At 38.8% G+C, this 20567-nt stretch overlaps 1 protein-coding gene across 3 annotated transcripts in view; it reads left to right on the top strand.

Annotated features, from left to right (window-relative positions):
- NME7 (NME/NM23 family member 7) overlaps positions 1-20567 on the top strand; it is a 244804-nt gene that overhangs the window by 120479 nt on the left and 103758 nt on the right. For all 3 annotated transcript variants that reach the window (XM_062192716.1, XM_062192718.1, XM_062192717.1), the window contains 3 exons: positions 4128-4192; positions 6250-6318; positions 13750-13851. In XM_062192716.1, the coding sequence (XP_062048700.1) occupies positions 4128-4192; positions 6250-6318; positions 13750-13851 (236 nt within the window). The remainder of the gene's footprint in view (positions 1-4127; positions 4193-6249; positions 6319-13749; positions 13852-20567) is intronic.

Below are 20567 nucleotides of genomic sequence, written 5' to 3'. Positions count from 1 at the left end.
AGTTTATTATCAACAAAACCCTTTTAGGGGTCTGTGACATCAAAACTGCTCTCATAATAATACTATGAGATTATTTGTTTATTTGAATGCGCTGAAATTTGTACTGATGGTGCGAAAGCAATGATAGATAAAACTGCTACTGCCATAGGATGAATCAAGGCAGTGGCACCAAATGGGTGAAGCAGATTGGAATCAGAAGTAGATGCGAGTCCAGCTGCCTTCTGTTAAATTGGACATTAAAGAGGGTTTTTAAATGTAAGACAGTGGCTCCTAACAAATTTATTTTAAGAATATAGTTCTTTTTTCTCAAAAGCTATTTATGTTAGAACATAAAGGATTTTGGGGGGGCCTGTGCTGTGGCATATGGGTAAAGCCGCCGCCTGCAGCGCCAGCATCCCGTATGGGCGCCAGTTTGAGTCCTGGCAGATCCTCTTCCAATCCAGCTCTCTGCTGTGGCCTGGGAAAGCATTAGAAGATGGCCCAAGTCCTTGGACCCCTGCACCCACATGGGAGACCCAGAAGAAGCTCCTGGCTCCTTGCTTCGGATCAGTGCAACTCCGATGTTGCAGCCAATTGGGGAGTGAACCAGTGGATGGAAGACCTCTCTCTCCCCTCGCCCCCTGCCTCTCCTTTTCTCTCTGTGTAACTCTGACTTTCAAATAAGTAAATAAATCTTTTTTTTAAAAAAAAGACTATAAAGGATTTTGTTGTTGTATTGAAATTAACATATATATTTTAAAATCTTTGGTGGGACAGCATTGTGGCATAGCAGATTAAGCCACCACATGTGATGCCAATATCCCATTTGGATGCTGGTTCAAGTCCCAGCTGCTCCACTTCTGATCCAGCTCCCTGCTAATGCACCTGGGAAAGCAGTGAAAGATGATCCAAGTGCTTGGGCATTTGCACCCATGTTGGAGGCCCAGATGGAGTTCCAGAATTCTGGTTTCTGCCTGATCCAGCCCCAGCCATTGCTACTGTTTTGGGAGTGAAGCAGCACATGGAAGATTCTCTTTCTCTCTCTCTCTCTCTCTCTCTCTCTCTCTCTCTCTCTCTCTCTCACTCTCACTCTCTTTCCCTCTCTTCCTCTCTCGGTATAACTGCCTTGCAAATAAATAATCTTTAGACTCTTTTAAAATTTTTATAATAAATGTTAAGAGTTGTGACCTGCATAAATAAAAGTTCTTTAGAGTTTTCAATAATTTCTAAGCTGAAAGGGTCTGTAAGATCAAAAAGCTAAATAACTTCTGTTCTATAGGATAAAATCCGAACTTGGGGATATCATCCATAAGTCCTTCTATCATGGCTGCTGCCACATCTTCTACCTTCTATTCTGTCTCATTGCCCCTCCACCCTATTAGTCCGTAAGATGGAAACACTTTTGAGCAAGTGTTGGGGCACAGCTGGAAAAGCTGCTATTTGGGACATCAGTATCCCATATCTGAGTACAGAATCAAGTCCCTGTTCCTGCTTTTCTCATCCAGCTCCCTGCTAGTGAGTCCTGGGAGGCAGCAGATGATGACTCAAATACTTGAGTTCCTTTAACCCACATGGGAGATCCATTTGGAGTTCCTGGTTCCTAGCTTCAGCCTAGACTAGCCATCCTCTGGTTCACTCCCCAAATGACTACAACAGCCTGGGCTGGGTCCTGTTTTTTTCCGTCACATTTTACTTCCCTAAAGCTGACTAGTCTCCTTCAGCATCTTTTGTAGTACAGGTTTCCTGGTAACAAATTGTTTTAGTTTTATTTTGTCTGAAAATGATTTTATTTTACCACCATTCTTTTTTAAAAATGTGAATTTTAGATAGAGAGAAAGAGAGAGAGGGAAAGAGAGAATTTCTGTTTTCTTGAAGAATTTTGTGTTGATATAGAATTTCAAGTTGATGGTTTTATATATTTTTAGAGCACATTAAAAATATCAATTGTCCATTGACTTCCATTGTTTCTACTGAGAAGTCTGGAGTCATTGAGATTGTTATTCCCTATATACAATGTGTCAGCCATTATCATTTCAGCTCCAACTTCTCTGAAGTCCTCATTGTATCTCTCTAACTTGATCTATTGGAGTGAAATTCTGTATTACCAATCTTTAAAGGCAGTTTGTTCCATTCATTCAGCCAGTAGGTATGCTGTCACCTCAAATGCCAGTCAACTTTCTAGTTTATATATGCAGTACATTCTTCACAGCGTAGTCTATCTTTGTATGTCCACAATACTTCTTTAATGTAACTTCATTATTTGTTTCTTCTTAAAGGTATACTATCACTCTTCTAGTCACTTGGACTCAAAATTGTGGTGTCATCTTTTTCTTTTGTGCATGGTATCCAGTGTGTTACTTCTTGTTTAGAAATACTTTATATTCATTATTTCCTTGGTGTACAAACTAAAACAAAATATTTTGTAATATAATGTTTGAATTGTTTCTAATTATTGTGCAAGACAATTTCAAAAGCCTTTGCTATTCTTTTTATTCATATTCTTTTCTTCAGATCACATTGCCTAACATCATTACATTAGTAATTTTACTACAATACTACTTTTATTTTGCATTATGCTGCCCAATATTTTCAGTGACTCCTCTTCTTCAGAAATGTTTCCCTTTTGAAGAAAAATAAGTTTCATGGACTCTTTTTTTTTTTAAAGATTTTATTTATTTATTTGAGAGGTAGAATTACAGAGAGAGGGAGAGACAGCAAAGTCTTCCATCCACTGACTCACTCCCCAAATAGCTGCAACAGCTGGAGCTGGGCTTATTCGAAGCCAGGAGTGAGGAGCTTCTTTGGGATCTCCCACGGAGGAGCAGGGGCCTAAGCACTTGGAGTACAGATAACTCTTTGATAAGCTGATTTCTTTTGGTATGGGAAAATTTCCAGGAGTGGGATGGCTGAACCATATGCTAGGTCTGTATTCAGATTTCTAATGTATCTCCATATTGTCTTCCAAAGTGGCTGCATAATAGCATTAATTTGAAAAAGGATGCTGTTCTACAAAATCAAGCCCAGCTAAATATGGTACAGAGGGAGTTATCTGTGAGCCTGTACTACTGTGACGAGTCAAGTAGCCCACTACTTTCTGCTTTGAAACGCTTGAGAAACATTAGCTACTGAAGCATGCTGTGACAACATTTGACCTTCATTTGGTGCAAATGTGCAATCTGAGAAATAGATCCAATCCTGTCTTTCTCTCAATCTTCAGCCTGCCACAATTAAAATAGTTATACTTGGCTCTAGTAAGATAATAAATAAAAATGTACATTCAGGCAATAATACTACTTGGTGATTTAGGGTTACTAGATGAGCATCCAGATGATACAGAATATGGAGTTTGTGTGTATGTGTGTGTGGGTGGGTGGGTGTGCCTAAGATACAGAGGCAGAGAAAGTTTTAGCTCACTTGAAAAAAGAAACTTGGAATTTTTATTGCAAACAAATAGAATCTCAGATTTGGTCCTCTACCTCCAAAGTCTATAAAATTCGTAATAAAGATCACTCATCTGTGGGATAATGGCCAACTTCCTCATGTTGATATCCAAGGCCTTCATTAATTTGGTTTCAATCTCTTTTCCTTTTCAATTTTATTTTCCTTTTCTGCTCTCCTGCTGTCAAGTGAACACGCTCCTTTTTCGGATGTGTTCCTTCTCTCCTGTCCATAGATAAGTCTAAATGTTTACAACCTTTAGCGACCATTCGTACTTTCATTTCCCGTGGAAGGTTCTGCCTATCTTTTCAGTTTTAATTTGACTTTTCTACTTCTCTGAAATACTCTTTGTTTTTTTTCTGTATCTAGTACCTTGATGTTTCAGTGTTTTATAATGTTAATTTTAAATTGTTTGATTTTAAATTCTCTACATCACTATACTTTTAGAGATTTAAAGGCAAAATAGTATCTTAAACGGTTTTTACCTAATCCTCAGGACCATTATTGATTTTCTTGAAGCAACTTATTGAGGGAATCAAATGATTAAATGTATTGCTCAGTATTAGGGATTTACTTTCTCTTGCAAGAATGTGTATTTTCTTCACATGGAGGATAAGGATGGTAGTTTGATATGGAAAATTTAGATTTCTAAGAAACTAAAATACTTTAAAAATTTTATATTTTTGCAATCATTTGTTCTTCATTTTCAGGACTCCTGGGAAAGATCCTGATGGCTATTCGAGATGCAGGATTTGAAATCTCAGCTATGCAGATGGTAGGCAGTTTGCAATAAGCCATAATGTATTGACGAATTATTTTTTAATAAACTCTTAAATGTTTTATATTAAATGTTCTATGTGTACTCATGGATTCAACTCATTAAAAAGGAAAGACATATTTAGTGAACTCAATAACATTCTTATCATTAAATGTTTTTGAAATGGTTTTATCCATATATCTTTTTCTACATACAAGTGAGAATGTGGAATTTGTCTTGCTGTGCCTAGCTTATTTTACTTAACTAGTTGTTGGTAGTTCTGACCCTTTAGGGGTAATGAAGAGCTTATGGGATACACAATCATTTATTTTGGAGTCAGAAAAACCTAGTTCTGAATCTGGGGCTTACTACTTTCTAGGCATGTGACTTTGGCCAAATGTCAAACATCCTTATTTTCAGTTTTCTCATTGAGATAATGAGAATACTATTATTCCTAATTAGGTTATTTTGCAGACTAAATTAAGTAACCACATATAATTTCTTACGAAATTTTCTAGCTCAAATTCCTAAGTATTTAATAAGTTATATCTTTTTATTATCAGTTTGTTGCATGAGTAATAAAAATAGTATGAAAGTAGAATAAAACATTGAAATCAAACAGGATTTCCTGCTTGTAATTTGAGCAATAGTGTTGCCTATGAAGACAAATTCTCCCAACTTGAATTATTGTCTTTGTAGGCTGAAATTCTCCTTGTTCTTCAATCTTGGTGACAATAAAGAAGAAAAATAGGGAGAAAATAAAATTGAAAATTCTGAGACTATTTTACAAAAATAAATATTTTAGTTTTTGAGACCCTACAACTTAATGTAGCTTTTTAAAATTTCTAACTAGATTCAAATATAGCATTGATAAGAATAAATAAGCTTACTCTTACAATTCTTTTTGAAGAGTAGTAGTCAGAAGTCCAGATGACTTGTTCAAGTGTTTCATTAAAAACAAATCTAGGAATTTTTTTCTAAATGCTTGGGGGTGAGGGGGTGGGGAGGGGAGTGGTGGTATTATTTTTACTCACTCTATAAAATCTGAGCCATTTATCTTTAGTTGTATTTATTTCTTGTACCACCAAACATTACAGTGCATATGAATCTTTTTTGTTTTTTTGACAGGCAGAGTTAGTGAGAGAGAGAGACAGAGAGAAAGGTCTTCCTTCTGTTGGTTCACCCCACAAATGGCCACCACGGCTGGTGCGCAGTGCCGATCCGAAGCCAGGAGCCAGGTGCTTCCTCCTGGTCTCCCATGTGGGTGCAGGAGCCCGAGCACTTGGGCCATCCTCCACTGCCTTCCCAAGCCACAGCAGAGAGCTGGACTGGAAGAGGAGCAACCGGGACTAGAACCCGCCACCCACATGGGATGCCGGCACCGCTGGCGGAGGATTAACCAAGTGAGCCACGGCGCCAGCCTCGAGTCTAGTAGCCTCTTAAAACTGGGGTTGTTTATAACTACCTATGCCATAGGATTGTTGTGAGGAGTAAATGTGGTGATGCATATATAGAACCTAAAACAATGTTTGACACATTAAGTACTCAGTAAATGTTATCATTGTTATTATTGATGATCCGATCTTTAGTAACACTTTTTCTGCAAAGAGTAATTTATGCAAGGCTTGCATTTAAAAGTGAAGAACATATTGGGGTGGATATTGTGGCAATGGTAGGTTAGCTGTTGCTTAAGGCACCTACATCTATTCAAGTTGGAGTCCTGGCTACTCAACTTGAGATTCTGCTTCCTGTTAATGCATCATGGGAGGCAGCAGATAATGGCTTCAGTGCTTGAACCCCTGCCACCCACATGGAAGACCTGGATGGCGTTCCTGCCTCCTGGTTTTGGCCTGGCCCAGCCCTGGCTATTGTAGGCATTTGGAAAAGTGAACCAGACAATGGAAGATCTCACTCTGCTTTTCAAATAGATGAAAAATAACATTTTATAATATCAAATATGATATATATACATACATATATATATATTTCAGGCCATAGATGTGGAGTGCTAAATGTCACTCATTTATTTTTCTTTCTTCACTGGCTTATGGTTTTCTTTTGTTTTTTAAATATAGTTCAATATGGACCGGGTTAATGTTGAAGAATTCTATGAAGTTTATAAAGGAGTAGTGTCTGAGTATAATGTAAGTATCGAGGTAAATATAAAGCTTTGGTACTAAAAACATTATGTGTACAGTGGCCCTCCTTTATCTGCAGTTTCATTTTCTACAATTTCAGTCACCCAACATCAACTGTGGTCTGAAAATATTAATATTTTTCTTGATGAAAAAGAGAGAGACTACATTCACAGAATTTTTTAAATTATATAAGAATATATTCTTAATTATTCTATTTTATTTGTAGTTGTTTTAAATCTCTTGATATTCCTAATTTATAAATTAAGTTTTATCATAGATTCACATAGGCAAAATCATAGTATATATAGGGATCAGTACTAGCCTCAGGATCAGGCATCCACTGGAAGTCTTGGAAATGGATTTGGGGAGTGTTGGGGGGGGTGGTTATTGTATCTCAAATCTGGATAATCTCAATATAATTTATAATCTGAAAGTATTCCTTAAAATATTCCTTCTGCAGTTGGCCAGGTGATTAAATCCAGTGGCAGGTACATTCTTATACCTGACTGCTTGTGGAAGATATGACATCATTTCCTTTATGAAACAAAAAATATACAAGAAAATTTTTAAAAACATCATCAACAACAAAACAAACCTTGTCTTCTATGAAGTGTTTAATATTCTCAAAGTGGAAAACTGTCCAAAATGCTTTAGCAAGTAAAAAGCAAATTGTTGGGGCCAGTGTTGTGCTGTAGAGGGTAAAGCCACCACCTGCAATAATGCTAGTTCTAGTCATGGATGCTCCACTTACAATCCAGCTCCATGCTAATGTGCCTGGGAAAACAGTGAAGGATGGCCCAAATGCTTGGGCCCCTGCATCTATACCTACATGGAAGACCCAGGAGAAGCTCCTGAATCCCAGCTTCCTGGCTTCCTGGCTTCCTGGCCTAGCCCTAACCATTTGCCATTATTTGGGGAGTGAACCGGCAGATGCAAGATACCTCTATTTCTCCCCCCACCTCTCTGTAACCTGTAACTCTGCCTTTCAAATAAATAACAGTTTTAAAGAAAATGCTTTTAAGGCCAGCCTTGGGGCACAGTGTGTTAAGCCACTGTCTGTGATGCTGGCGTCTCATATGAGCCCCTGTTTGCATCCTGGCTGCTCCACTTCCAATCCAGCTCTCTGCTAATATACCTGGGAGAGCAGTAGAAGATGACCTGAGTGCTTGGGCTCCTACCACCCACGTGGGAGGCTCAGATGGAGTTCCAGGCTCCTGGCTTCAGCCTGGTTGAGCCCTGGCTATTGTGGCTATTTGGGTAGTGAACCAGCAGGCAGAAGTGCTCCCCTGGCCACCTCTCTCACTAAATCTGCCCTTCAAATAAATAAATAAATCTTTAAAAAGAAATACAAATAATTCTTCACATTATAGTTTAACTCATCAACAAAACTTAATACTCGCATTAGTAACATAAATGCGTCTGAACCAACTGAAACTGTGACTGAGTTTGAAGAAACAGTGACTGAAAGGAAATTGTTCAAAGGGTGATGAAATTCATTCATGAAAACAAATGACTGTAGTAAGCAAGCCAGTTTTGTTCCTTAGCACATAGCAGATATTTATTAGAAGTTAGTTTCCTTTCCCTCCTCTATCAAATTTTCTCGGATATGTTCTTGGCAGCACACTGCGTAGCACCCATGTTGTTTTCCAGGGAGTTTTGGCCTTTCTTTTTGAGTAAAGTTTGCTATTCATGACAATGAGACTAGGTGTCTCCACTCCTTGCTTTTCTGTACCATTTCCTTTTAACCTGACCTGGGCCTTTGTCTTTTTATTCAGACATAGCAATAGCTGATTATAAAATATTTTCTTTTGAGTCTTGCATATTGATACTATTCCACTCTCCACTCTCTTTTAAGAAAGACCAGAGTGCTTTTCCCTTTGTGGTAGCTTATCAATGCTTTCAGTTATCAGCTTCTTCATTTTAGTATTATCCATCTTTTCTGAAATGGAAGAGATTTTACGGTGTGCGCTTATTTTTATGTCATTTCTTCAATCAATGATAATTGTTTTCCATTTTTGTTGCTTTTATTTATTTTCCTTAATTTATTGCTTCAATGTGTTTCTTGAAAAATATGGTTAAGTACAATGATCTTTTTTACTTCACATTATATAATGTTATTGTATATAAGAAAAATTCATGGAGACACAAGCCATAGCACCCTTGATCTTCAGTTATACAAATATTCATATATAATAAAATCAAGTAGTGAATTTGGTAAAAAAAAAAACAAAACAAAAAAACAAACAAACAAAAAAAAAAAACAAGGAGGGGTTGGTTGAGGAGTATTTAGTGTAGAAGTTAAGATGCCTGTATTCCCTATCAGAGTACCTGGGTTTGATTCCTGGCTCTGACTCTTGCCCGCCAGCTTCCAGCCTGTGCAGACTCTCTGAAGCAGTGCTAATGGCTCGAGTAATTGGATTTCATGGGAGAGACCTGGATTGAGTGCTAGGCCACTGGCTTCAGCCTTGGCCCATCCCCTGCCATGGGGGCATTTTAGGAGAGAAAGAGCAGCTAGGGACTTCTCTCTGTGTTTCTCTTTGCCTCTCAGATAAATGATTTAAATTTCTTTGAAATAGTAGTTGATAGTGCTCATGTTTTAGCTCTATGCTTGAAGTATACCATATTTCCCTTTGAAAAGCAGCTTTTAAAAGGCAATCCATCTCTGACATGTAAGTCTGCTAAAATACCATATATGCATTTTCTGCTTATCTAATATATGCTTACTCTTAGAACTTTCTGATCTTTGGATTCTAGTGGTGAAATAATAGCATAGCTGAGTGAGTATATCACTTTCCCTCTAAAATCAGTACTTTTGGTGACAGTAGCAATGTGTAGTATTGGGATAGCACAGAAATGGTGTTGATAAATTTTCCTCTGCATACTGGTTCAGTAGGATATTCAGTATACTCAGTATACTTAACTATTTAAATTTTGCAGTTCTTATAAAAAGGTCTACCCAGAAGAAGAATGGGTGTTTGGGAAGAAAAAACTACATCAGATAAATAATTATTTTGTGAATAATCTTTGTGATTATTTATTCAGCTTAAAAAAGCTGATCAAGCTTAAAATATATCAAATCAGTATTTGTTATGGTTAATAAAAGAATGCATGGAATATATGAACCATAGCATATCAATATCTAAGTATTTTTATGCCATTGCTATGTTTATATAACATTTTAGCTAATAAAAAGATGGCTGCTTAAAAGATTTCCCCAAACATAACTAGGAATGTTTTTATCACACTAATATTTTGTTGAAGTAAATGATGCTCTCATGAGTGGTATGTAATCTCTCATGTTTTTAAAGGAAAAGTCATATTGCTGGTTCTATTTCATTCTGAATTTAAATTATGTTGGCATAGAGTTATGAAATAATCCTCTTAAATGTAGAACATATAGTATGAATGTATATTCTGTGTATTCATAAGTGTAGAGTCTATAGAAACAATTACAGAATCACTGACATTGTTGTACCAGATGTTGTTTGAAAGCCTAAAGGTTTTCACATGTTGCTTACTTCAAACTATAGATTTTCCATATCTTGCAAAATTCATTGCAACTTGCTAAACTCAATTCACCATGAGGTCGGATGCTTCATTCAAACACTGAATCCTTGTATGGTTGTTAAGCCTTGATTAACTCATCTATGACATGGGAGCAATGCTATTACTTATGTTGTGAGTTTGTTGTGGGAATTAGGTGAAATGAGTCATGGAAAGTATTCTCATGTATTGTTGAGAGTATTCAGTAAATATCGGAGGCTATTATTGTTAATTTATTAACATTTTGTGACATTATTCTGTGCTAATGGATTCTGTGTTGATCATTTATACTTGTATTTCTTATTTCTACATTTATAGTCATAAAAGTGGTCATTTCTACCTCATGGTGTTATGATTCATTAATTCATCACACATACATTAAGTATCTACTACATACCAAACAATGCAGGATGAACAAAAAAAAAAAAAGTGCACCACCTGCATTCATAGTTTATTTTCCATGGAGGATAGACATTAAATCAAGCTATTCCACAAATAACTACCCACAGACGGTAGTCAAAGGACTGTTAAAGAAACAGAGAGGTTCTTTTATAAAATTTGTTACTTTATTAAAAGCTACTTAAAAATTCTCAGGTTTTTAAAGAACACATTGTATTTTTGATGAAGTTTTCAGTTTTCTTTCAGTTTTGTGTATTTTGAGCAGTTATGTGTCTATATTTTTAACAGTATCTTTTATCAACATAGAGTGAATAATAAGAGGCAAAGAGAAATACAAGGAAAGAGTGAAAGAAGGAAGGCAGGAGGGAGAGAGACAGAGGGAGGCAGGAAAAGAGGCAGACAAATTGACTCCTCTCTGGAAAATGTGTTCACATGCCTTCTACTCCTATGGAAAACTTTACACACACACACACACACATATGCAAATATTTATAGTACTTTAATATCATCAGGCAGAAAATCAAACTCACAATTTTCTATTTTAAAAATACTACACGTGACATTTGTGAAATAGTGAAGTGACTTCATGGGATGAGTTTGGGGATTATAATGGCAGGATTATGTGTACCATATTAATTAATGAAGTCCTTCCTCTTCTATTTTAACTTCTGTCATTTCTATTAGGAAAGCAGCTGAGTTTGGATTACTATTTGAGTATATTCTGTAATAAATTATTTTATTTTGGTGTTGTATATCATAAGTCCCCAAAGTGATCAAAATGACCGATATGGCCCTACGCGATTGGGCCTCATCTCTTTATTTTCCTGTAGTCTCACTCAACTGTTGATACCTTGGTTCCTTGGTTGATCTTTGTATATTCTGGCCTTCTACTTCACTCTTTGTATTTGTTTTTGCTTCTCATAGTGAAATATTTTCTCAAGTATTCTTTCCAGAGGAAGAAAAAAAGATTTATTGAGTATTCAAGACACACTGACTGATAGGCACTTTTCTTTATTCATGTTTTCATTATACTACTTGATATTTATGAAACTTAAAATATTGTACTTACATCTCCACCTTCTGATTCTATGTGCTGTTGTTTTCATATATTTTAGTTGTATATGTGTAATTGTATTTTATAGTTACCCACATGTTTACTGTTATTTAATATAGGTCCCTATTTTTACCTGGTGTTTTTGCTCTTTTATTTGAAGAATGTAACATTTAAAAAATAGTTAAGGCTGCTGCTGATGGTAAATCTCAGCTGTTGTTTGTCTGAAGAGTCTTTACTCTTCCCTCAACTGAAAAATATTTTCATGCCTGAGTTTCAAATTCTAAACTGATCGATTTTTATTGATGGTATTGTTGTCATCCTTATCTTTGTCCTGCTGCTGTGTAGTATGTCTCTTTTTTCCCTTCTGTTTTTAAAGTTTTTAACTAATTTGATTTTTGTTATGCCCATTGTACTTTTATTTATATTTATTCCCCTTGGGTTCTGTTTGAATTATGATTATGGATTTCAACAAATTTGGCAAGTTTTTTCCAATTATTTCTTAAAATATTTTTCTGTTCATCAGCTTTTTGTCTAGTACTCCACCTATATATATATTACATAGTTTGATTTTTGTCCCACAGGTCAATTTTTGTTTTGATTTTATTTACTCTTCTGTATCTCAATGCTTACTATTGAATACTTTTTATTGAACATCTTCAAATTTATTTACTTTCCTGCAGTGTCTTATGAACACCCCATCCAGTATACTTTTTAATTCAGAAGTTTTGTATTTTATCTTTTTGGGTCTTTTCAATATCTTTGATTTTTCTCCTTACTATGTATGTATTTCCTTCTTTAAAAAAAAAAGATTTATTTATTCATTTGAAAGTCAGAGTTACAGAGAGGCAGAGGCACACACACACACACAGATTGAGAGAGAGAGAGAGAGAGAGAGAGAGAGACCTCCCATCTGTTGGTTTACTTCCCAAATGGCTGCAATGGCCAGAGCTGGGCCAATCCAAAACCAGGAGCCAGGAGCTTCTTCCAGGTCTCCCATGTGGGTGCAGTGGCCAACAACTTGGGCCATCTTCTGCTGCTTTTCCAGACACATTAGCAGGGAGCTGGATCAGAAGTGGAGCAACTGGGACTTGAATCAGCAACCATATTGGATGGTGGCAGCTTCTGCAGGCAGAGACTTTACCCACTACACCACAGTACCAGCAGTACCAGTACCGCAGTACCAGTACCAGTATTTTCTTCTATATCTTGAGCACATGGAGCTTATTTTAATAGCTGTTTTAACACATTCTATGTTAATTACATAATTTCTCTTGTTGGGTCTATTTATTGAGTTTTCTTCTGATCATTATTCGTATTTTCCTACTTTTCTTTGCATATCTCGTATTCTTTTATTGGACATTGGCTATTGTGAAATTTAGTATTGCATGGTGGATAGTGTCATATTCTGGAACTTAGGTTGCTTGGCATCAGTTTGACACTGTTGAGGCTTGCTTCGAAGCTGTATAGGCCTGGCACAGAGCACCTCGTAATCCAGGGCTAGTTTTGGTCAGCGACTGTGTTGTCATATCCTTCTGAGGACCCGCCTGTGCTCCTGGTGTCTTATGAGGGCTTTCCATGCTGGTCGGTAGACGCACAAACTGTTTTCAGCTGCATGCCACCTCTTTGAGTTGTTTGGTCTACTTCTTTCTAGTCATTCTTTCCCCTGCCTTTAGTAGTTTCCTCTACTCCTACCACAAACTCTGAGCCTAGGATTCATGTGAACTTCTCTGGAGATCCAGTAGTTCACTGCCTGTGTAGCTCCCTTTCCCTTTCCAGTATTTTGCTCTGAAAATCTTTAGTTGCACTGACCTCCCTGAACTCCAGTCTTTGTCTCTTCAACTCAGTAAGAATGTTGGACTGTATTGTGTTTTGTCTGCCTGTCATACAGTCAGGAACCTGCCTGAAGACATTAAGGTGGAACAATTATCTCAACAGTTACAGTCCTGTGCCGTGTGACATCCAGTGTCCAAAAGCTGTTTCATTTATTTTTGTCGAATTGCCTAGGTGTTTATTGTTGGTGAATAAATTTGGTCCCTGTTAATTTTTGTTGTTAGAATGCATGGTTTTTAAAATGATTCTTCAGGAGAAACAATTTGTAGGCATGTTAGTTTGACATCATTGTACTCATTAGGGGAGAGATCTCTAAAGTGAAGATAAACTAGAAGATAATTTCAAATAATGAAAGTGTCAGGTAGTAAAACACAAAAAAAAATGATGGTAGTAGGAGAAATGGTGACAAGGGAACAAATCTAAAATATATTTTTGTAGGAAAAATAGACAAAATTTGGGACCTACTTAAAATGTGGATTACAGGTGGGAAAGGGAGCAAAGAGAACTTTAACATGTTGAGATTAGTGAAATAGTGGCAGTTATAAGAAGAAATGTAAAACATCATTAAATTATATTTATTCTTTTGTGTTCTTTTATATTATGTATCATAGGAGATGGTGACAGAAATGTATTCTGGTCCTTGTGTAGCACTGGAGATTCAACAGAATAATGTTACAAAGACATTTCGAGAATTCTGTGGACCTGCTGATCCTGTAAGTTATTGTTTAAAATATGAATGTAGCTTCTGTTATCCATTAACTAAATATATTAACAGGGTTGGTATTTTTAGTTTGTTCTTTAAAAGAAATAATATAAAAATGATTTTATTATGCAAATAATTTACTTTCATGTAATATTCCAAGAAAAATAATTTTTATTAGCCTTCTGACAATATGGAAATGGACAGAAGTATTTACCATGTCATTTTTGTTATTGTTTCTTCATAAATTGTTAAGTAATTTTACAAATCTTAGGATATAAATTATTTAAGGACTTACCAAGTTTGATAAGACCTGGAGTTAATTAAGGAAGCTTTGTTAGAGGAAGAGAGATGTAAACAGAGATTTGAAAGACAAATCAGACTGTTATTGGAGACATACCCCTTAGAAGTCCCACCTGGGGTGCCAAATAATATCGGAGTATGGGGTACCATTCATGTTACTGGATGCTTATTAATAAATTTGGAATATTAATAAGCCTTGTGGGTTATTGCCTAATATTCAGAGAAGGATTCTGAATATTGGCATAAATGAACGAGGCAGCATGATAAGTTTTCAGCTTTTTATTCAGTGAGAGAAATGCGTAGGAGAGTAAGGGCGTTAGTCTAATCCAAGGGAGAAGGGTAATCTGGGTTCATACCAAGCACCAGGAGCCAGACCTGTGGCGGAGCACGCAGGCAAGGAAGCATGGGGCAGCTGGCCCACACGCCCAAAGGTGTAGGGCAGCAAGCGGGTCCAGGGAAAAAGGGCCGTGCCCACTGTGTTCCAGGCCTTTAATCCACTTCCAAAGGGGAATGGCCAATTAGATTGGCAGGTGGACACACGGGACATGAGGTCACATGGGGTGTGGTGAGGGTGTAGCCTTCCAGCTCACAAGCTAATCAATTTTATCCTGTATGCCTGCCTACAGCAGAACCACCAAAAGAATGTCCTAATGTGTGTGCAAAGATAATAATGAAATAATTTTCAAATTTACTATCATAGCATGCCACAGCAAGAATATTTCCCTGGCTTCAGTGAGAAATTTATATGTGAAAGCCTGAAGAAACATGTTTGTTTAGATAGAGGAAATAAGTTTGAGAAGGCTAGTAGAAAAGAATGTGATATGGAAGATATTCAGAAAAGCCAGAATAAAGGTGGATGCCATATAATTTGAATCCCATATGTATGAAATAGGAATTCCTAAGATGTAGCTTAATTTTGATTATGCTGAATTATTCCTTTGATGTAACTAGAGCAAACTAAATTGAAAGACATTAAAACCAGAGGCTCGGGGCCGGTGCCATAGCGCAGTAGGTTAATCCTCCACCTGCGATGCCAACATCCTTATGGGCGCCGGTTCTAGTCCTGGCTGCTCCTCTTCCAATCCAGCTCTCTGCTGTGGCCTGGGAAGGCAGTGGAGGATGGCCCAAGTTGTTGGGCCCCTGCACCTGCATGGGAGACCCTGAAGAAGTACCTGGCTCCTGGCTTCGGATCGGCGCATCTCCAGCCATTGGCAGTGAACCAACGGATTGAAGATCTTTCCCTCTACTCTCCCTCTCACTGTCTATAACTCTACCTCTCAAATAAATAAATAAAATCTTTAAAAAAAAAAATACAGAGGCCCTAGAAATAGAAATGAGCAGAGGTGATAACATCAGTAGAGAAAGTCACCAGGACCTAATTTATATCTTTTCAGGGGGAAAGAAAAATAGATGTGGTTACGGAAGAGTGCTGATTCCAATAGGATGCAGTTGTAGAGGGTGCTGGGCGAAAGCCCTGGTGAGGCTGTGTATTTACTGAATACTAATCAAAAGAATTTAGAGTGATTTTGGTGGCTACCTAAGTAAGTAGAACTTGGGTTTTTTTTTTTTTCATTTTTGACATTTTTATGCTCTCACTTCTGTAAGATGGACAAGAGAGTATTTTGTTTAATTTCTTATGATAATTAAAATTGTGAATGATCACCTGACTCAACAAATGAGTAACTTAAAAGATGCAAGTTAGCAAAAAGGAATAAAATTATATTTATTTGAAAGAGTTACAGAGAGAGTGAAAGCGAGAGAGAGAGGTCTTCCATCCACTGGTTCACTCCCCAGATGGCCACAATGACCGGAGCTGCGCCGATCTGAAGCCAGGAGCCAGGAGCTTCCTCCGGGTCTCCCACGTGGGTGCAGAGGCCCAACAACTTGCCATCCTCTACTGCTATCCCAGGCCATAGCAGAGAGCTGGGTCGGAAGAGGAGCAGCCAGGACTAGAACCAGCACCCATATGGGATGCTGGTGCTTCAGGCCAGGGCGTTAAGCCGTTGCGTCACAGCAACGGCCCCCTTTATTTTATTTTATTATTTATTTACTATTTAATGTGGAATTATTTGTGGGTATAAAGCAGCCTTGAAGAGCTTAAAGTCTATACAAGGACAGCTATCAGTGGCCATTTTCTGTGTACTGTGGCAATTGCGTTGTTTGATATCTGCAATTTGAGAGCCCAACAACAGCTAACAACAGTTAGCTTAGCCTGGGCTGGGTGACAAGCGTAAGGAGAGACATTCGTAGCAGAAGAACACCATTTCATCTTTGATGTCTGCACTACTGGCAGATCCTTCCTTTTTATGGTCTCCTAGTTGGAAGAAAACACTCACTGTGTGTGATCAAAATGTCTTCCATTCTTTCTAGAAGTGGTGCTGAAAGAGATCCATCATCAGGGTCGGGGGGGAATATTAGAGTTTCAACTTTTATTTTACTGTCTGAAAAGAATGAAAAAGCTTAGGTTTTAATAAAATATAATGTATGACGCCGGCGCCACGGCTCACTAGGCTAATTCTCCGCCTTGCGGCGCTGGCACACCGGGTTCTAGTCCCGGTCGGGGCACTGATCCTGTCCCGGTTGCCCCTCTTCCAGGCCAGCTCTCTGCTGTGGCCAGGGAGTACAGTGGAGGATGGCCCAAGTGCTTGGGCCCTGCACCCCATGGGAGACCAGGAGAAGCACCTGGCTCCTGCCATCGGATCAGCGCGGTGCGCCGGCCACAGCGCGCCTACCGCGGCGGCCATTGGAGGGTAAACCAATGGCAAAAGGAAGACCTTTCTCTCTGTCTCTCTCTCACTGTCCACTCTGCCTGTCAAAAATTATATATATATATATATATATATATATATATATAATGTATGGACTGATAAGAGTACATTTATATAGCATGTTCTATACATATTTGATGCAATTACGTCCACTGGATTGAGTGGGAAAAAATCACACATTTCTTTACAATTAGTGTTGTATTCACTCAGTACACCACTACTTTTGGAAAAATAAATCCATTTAGACAGAAAGCTTATTTCAGATTTTCCTCTGGAAGTTTTCAAAATATTTTGAAAATGCAATTGTCTTCATCACTGTGTAGAAAGTTGTGATAACTTGGAAGGGAAAATCTCAGGAGCTGATGTCTATTAGCTCTGTCATCTGATTGACATCTGGCCATTCCTTTATCTACTGAGACGCTGGAACCCTGATCATGCTCTTTCTCTTCATCCAAATTGCTACCATCATCCTGGGCAGAAGAAAGACTCTTTCTGTCATTCATCTTTAATCATTCTACTTTGCAGTTTTCTTCCACAGCTGACGTCCAGAAGAGAGCCACTTTTGCAAACTTAATCTCTAGTATGGTAGTGTCTGTCATGGTTTTCTGGTTCTCTGGGACTCTTGATCCTTTTCACAGGCACCTTTGATTTGACTGAGACCTTCAAGATGTCACCCTTCCCTTTTCTAGTGTTTGCTAACACTTCCTAACTTCTTTCTCTAGTTACCTAGATTCTATTGCTCATTCCATGTTTCATCTGCTTTTGCTTCTCTCTAATTTTTATACACATATACATACACACACACACGTGCGCTTAAGTATATTTCAGAGTTTTAAGACGTCGAGCTTTTAATTGTTTTCAGTGTATTGCCCCAATGCAAGAAAATCCTCCATGACAGGAAGCCAGAAGTCCTTCCATTAATTTCCATGTTAATCATTCTTTCTTTCTTCTCCTCCTAACTCTTATTTATTAATAATCTATCTTGATTCTCCTTGGCAAGAGTCCCTTTCTTTATGTGTCCTATAAGTTAAGGTGTTCTGAAGGTGTCATTCCTTATGTCTCTTCAAATTCTGTAGGCTCTCCCTGGGTGAAACTATTAATATTAATATACTAGCATATTGCCTACCAATTAGTATGCCGATGATTAAAATCCATGCCTCCAGCCTAGATTTCTCTTGTGTGTTTCATGTGCCCCCCAGAACTCAGTATTTCCCAGCCCTCTCATGTTTTCCTGCCCTTAAGAATGTCATTCTATCTGGAAACCGTGAACACATTTGAAACTCTCTTCTCTCCATATCCCAGCTCAACTATTAATGTCTCAAGTCCTATAACATGTGCTCCTTTACATCTGAGTGTCTATCCCTAATATGGTAAAAGTCAGGTAGCTAAATTAAGTTTATGAGGTGGGAGCCATACCTCCCCTACTCCATGTATCTTATCCACCCACTTGTCAATTAGATGACCCCTTTCCCAGGAAGTACTTCCCCTTACCTGGGACCTGGGGCTGTACCACACATGCACTTCTATTTCTAAGCTCAAAAAGAGCTGGGTAAAGTGAAAGTGCTCTCTGTCTCCACGTGCACCCAAAGAAAACCTGGTATGAAAATCACTCTCGAGCCGGCGCCGTGGCTCAACAGGCTAATCCTCCTCCTAGCGGCGCCGGCACAGCGAGTTCTAGTCCCGGTCAGGGCGCCGGATTCTGCCCCGGTTGCCCCTCTTCCAGGCCAGCTCTCTGCTATGGCCAGGGAGTGCAGTGGAGGATGGCCCAAGTGCTTGGGCCCTGCACCCCATGGGAGACCAGGAGAAGCACCTGGCTCCTGCCTTCAGATCAGTGCGGTGCACTGGCCACAGCACGTCGGCCACAGCGGCCATTGGAGGGTGAACCAACGGCAAAGGAAGACCTTTCTCTCTGTCTCTCTCTCTCTCTCACTGTCCACTCTGCCTGTCAAAAATTTAAAATAAATAAATTAATTAATTAAAGAAAAGAAAATCACTCTCGTTAGCTTTCCTGGCCTAATGTCCCTAAATAAAGCCCATTATGTGTGTGTGTATGTGTGTGTACTGTTTTCCTCATTTTGTAAATAAACATTATCACATTGCATGTCATATTTGAACTTGTATTTAGAATGATTCTCAAAGTAAAAGGCAAGAGTTTGGAATAGAAATTAGGCCCAACCTAGCCTGCAACATCTCTATCTGCATCCCCAGTGCTGCTTAGTGTATCGTTTATCCTCACCATTTCTCTTACCTCTGAAATTTTCTCACGTTTGCAGTGTCTTACCCCTCGTATTGCATCTTCTGCATTCCTGAGACCACACTGTCTAAAGTGTAGAGTCTGTACTCCTCAGCTGCAAGCTCCGGAGCAGCTCCCTGCTTCTTACAACCGACCTTCTCCTGCCATTAGAAGGTGTCCAAAGTCCTCCATGATACAGCCCCTTACTACTTCTGGCCTCATTTGTTCCTGCATTTTTTTGCCTCTGCACTGCCCTCTACAATTACACTTTCCCCTCCCTAGTATCAAATTGTTTCTTCTTATTAAACCAGTGTTTTTCTTCATTCTCTCTCTGCACCTCCATTTCTGTGTCTTTTTATGGAAGAGAGATGTCCTCAACGATAGAGATTTTGTCCAAGCACTTGGAAATTATTTCTTGGCCCCGCCTCCCTCAGACAGAATTGGCTGCTGATTCTTTTGTGCCCTCACTGACTCTACATATAATATTCTCACATCACCTAAGACGCTTATTCGTGTACTACCTAGCCCTTCAAAATCTGCCTTTAAGATCCTGTTTCGGCCGGAGCCGTGGCTCACTAGGCTAATCCTCCGCCTTGCGGCGCCGGCACACCAGGTTCTAGTCCCGGTCGGGGCACCGATCCTGTCCCGGTTGCCCCTCTTCCAGGCCAGCTCTCTGCTATGGCCAGGGAGTGCAGTGGAGGATGGCCCAAGTGCTTGGGCCCTGCACCCCATGGGAGACCAGGAGAAGCACCTGGCTCCTGCCATCGGATCAGCGCGGTGAGCTGGCCGCAGCGCACCAACCGCGGCGGCCATTGGAGGGTGAACCAATGGCAAAAGGAAGACCTTTCTCTCTGTCTCTCTCTCTCTCTCACTGTCCACTCTGCCTGTCATAAAAAAAAAAAAAAGATCCTGTTTCATTCATCTCAGTATTCCTTGCACAGAGCGGGGTACCTGGAATATGGAAAATACTTGATAAATAATTGGTGGTAGAGTAAATGAATGGAAGAATACGAGTGGAATCACATTCCAGACAAATGAGTGGATTTTCAGGAGCAGAATATAATTTCATTGTTTTTTACAGAATACCCAGAATTTCCTCAGGCACTTAGAGTGACTCTTATCTCTACTCCAAGTGAGACCAGAAGGCATTGAAGAGTTTGGGCAACATAGAGACTTTAAAAGCATCATTGTGTGCTTTTTGTAGCTATTAGAAATGAGATTGCTTTCTTGGCTTGTTTATCAGAGAATCTGCCTTATTTTTGTTAAGATTTATTTATTTATTTGAAAGGCAAGAGTTACAGAGAGAGAAAGAAGAGACAGAGAGAGAGAGAGCTCTTCCATCCACTGGTTGACTCCCAAATAGCCACAACAGCTGAAGTTGGGCCGATCTGAAGCCAGGATCCAGGAGCTTCTTCTGGGTCTCCC

The sequence above is a fragment of the Lepus europaeus genome, chromosome 5 (assembly GCF_033115175.1).
Source record: "Lepus europaeus isolate LE1 chromosome 5, mLepTim1.pri, whole genome shotgun sequence".
Lineage (NCBI taxonomy): Eukaryota > Metazoa > Chordata > Mammalia > Lagomorpha > Leporidae > Lepus > Lepus europaeus.
This window is presented reverse-complemented; position numbering and strand designations above follow the sequence as displayed.